This window comes from Polistes canadensis, unplaced genomic scaffold (assembly GCF_001313835.1).
Source record: "Polistes canadensis isolate GaletaPanama2010 unplaced genomic scaffold, ASM131383v1 scaffold_636, whole genome shotgun sequence".
NCBI classification, from domain to species: domain Eukaryota; kingdom Metazoa; phylum Arthropoda; class Insecta; order Hymenoptera; family Vespidae; genus Polistes; species Polistes canadensis.
This window is the reverse complement of record NW_014570183.1, coordinates 25,105-27,614: the sequence shown is the minus strand read 5'-3', so window position 1 is coordinate 27,614 and position 2,510 is coordinate 25,105. Positions and strand designations below refer to the sequence as shown.

Below are 2,510 nucleotides of genomic sequence, written 5' to 3'. Positions count from 1 at the left end.
TCGTTCTCTCTTTCTCACAGTTTTTATTTTACCATGACACAGTAAATAGATTTTCTACCAGAAATCTTAAAGTGTTTCTTTTTTTTTTTTTCTTTCTGTTTTTGTTCTCTTTTTTTTTATTTTTTATAATACCCTTCAAACATCCCCACCAGTATCAGGTATCAGGTATCAGGTATCAGGGTAAATGTAAGAGAATCAGATTTAATTATTACAATTAATGAATATCATTTTGTTACCTATTCTTATTTCCGTATTTTTACGTGTTAAAGCAAAAACTTATTCACTCTTTATCAAAGGAACTATATAAAAGATGTAAATAACATTATCCTTAATTTTTATTCTCAAGTATTTTAGCCAAATATATATAACAATAGCATAGAAAATACTGTTAATCTAATGATTACTCTACCAAAATAGTTGTGACATATTGTGGAATCTATTGATTTACCTTTCCTCTGTTTAAAATGGTTTAATACAAAACATCCACTATACGCATGCATAATATTTAAGCATACATGTCACATATACAAATAAAACTATTTTGATATATTTTATATTGAATTAATTTCTTCAAATCATTGAAATTTAATCGAATTATATTTCTAATAATCTTAGTTCCACTGGTCACTTATGATCCCTGTGGCATTCAATGCGTTAATAAATTTTTGTAAATAAAAGTAAAGATATTTTTGATAGATATATTATATATATATTATATATATATATAATATATATATAAAAATATAAATATTTATATTTTTTTGTTAAGTCCAAATTATTTACATATTATTTAAAATTAAACGAAATTTCAAAAATCTATGCAATCTATTTCATTATTACAAGGATGCGCTGTGAAAAATTACAGCGCTTAACAAGCGTTGATAAGATTGTATTAATCTACATAAATTGTGTTTATTTCGCTACTTGTGTAACCTTTTAGTTATCTCGTCATTTTACAATGAGCACATGGTTTCAATATTGTAATAAATTCATTTCAACTATTTTGCGTTTGCAGATTTTTTAATCCTATGAACAGTGCAAGTTTTGTAGCAACTTCTGGTTTTTCTTTTTCATAAAGTTTACTTTGATCAGGCATCAATTTGTCCATTACATGCTTATATATCTTACCATCGGCACCTACATGATATGTAGAAAATCCATCGTACCATACTTCTGCATCATTTAAAGCTTCCTTTATTCTCCAAAATTTTAATTTCCATAATGTAAAAAGTGCTCTAAGTCTTGTAATACCGCTTATTCGCCAACGTACTTTTATTGTATCATCTTCCGGATTAATAGTTATTTTTAATACATCTAATTTTATGTATGCAAATTTTATATGACCAATTGTTCTTATAATAGTTATTTGTTTCATGTAATTATAAATACCCTTCGTTTCTAATCCTTTAATATTAATAATGAATATTAAATTTTGCGAATATATTGTGTAATCTAATGTTTTAACGAAGAAATTTGGTAAGTCATTTCTGAGACAAGTAAATACATGTTCTAATTGTTCTTTGGATGGTCTACCCTCCCCGTTTTGAACCGATTGTTTATCATTAACTTCTTGTCCGTTAATGATTCCACCATTTGTGAGTAAAATAGTATTTTGCTTCAAATGATTATCCACAGTAGTACTCAACATTTGTTTATTAGAAAACAATCTATTATTATTTACGATATAGAAGATATCTCTTGGTGAAGATTCATTTTCCGTCTTTTTACAATCTATACTAACGTTATATAGCAACAAATTATTTAAAACTGGTTCCGTATTTAAGAACCTACTGTGATTAGTACAGCTCTGCTGTGCTATATATAGAATTTCATTTTTATTTTTTTTATAACTCTTAATCAATTCTTTTTCCGATTTTTGATAGAATGAATAGACATCTGCGTAAATATCGAAATCACTATCTGTTAATTTTGTTTTTGTATCCACCGAAGTCTGAGGTCCCATAAACTCATTCAAAAATGAAGAGGATTTTATGTTTTTTGGCAACCGACAATCGATGGTCGTAACTTGTTTTCTCGTATTTACAAACGATGTAAGTTTATTTGAAATGGTACGAAAGCARAGCGACATTTTTAATTACTTATTTCAATATTTTTCTTACTCATACAATTCAATCGTAAATCGTATACGAAAACGTTTCATCAACGAACATTGAAACATAAGTGACGTTCTGACTTCGACATGTTATTCCGGAAACTACTAGCGTTCTTGCGCCTAGCATCACTCTTGATTCATCACGCTTGACTCATCGCTCGAGATTCATCTAGCTTTGAAAGCTGAGACTTGCGAGAACTCCTTCGAGGAGAATTATTTGTATTGCGCAATACTACATCATTTAAGTTCGGCCAGCAACAAGGGACAAAGGCGGTCCTGCACGTGGCCAAAATTATCCTGATTTGTACGGATTCTTCGTCAACATTTCAACCAGGGTTTTTATGCCAAAAGGCTTTTCCCTGACGAACCAAATAAAGCGTACTTTTTAGTACTGACT

At 28.9% G+C, this 2,510-nt stretch overlaps 1 protein-coding gene across 1 annotated transcript; it reads right to left on the bottom strand.

Moving 5' to 3' along the window:
- Window positions 1–764: 764 nt before the first annotated feature.
- On the bottom strand, window positions 765–2,188 carry LOC106792765. Its single transcript, XM_014759278.1, has 2 exons — window positions 1,852–2,188; window positions 765–1,815 (listed from the first exon to the last, which is right to left on the bottom strand). The coding sequence occupies exons 1-2, from the start codon at window positions 2,087–2,089 to the stop codon at window positions 995–997; spliced, it is 1,059 nt and encodes a 352-aa protein (XP_014614764.1). The 5' UTR covers window positions 2,090–2,188; the 3' UTR covers window positions 765–994.
- Window positions 2,189–2,510: the final 322 nt, after the last annotated feature.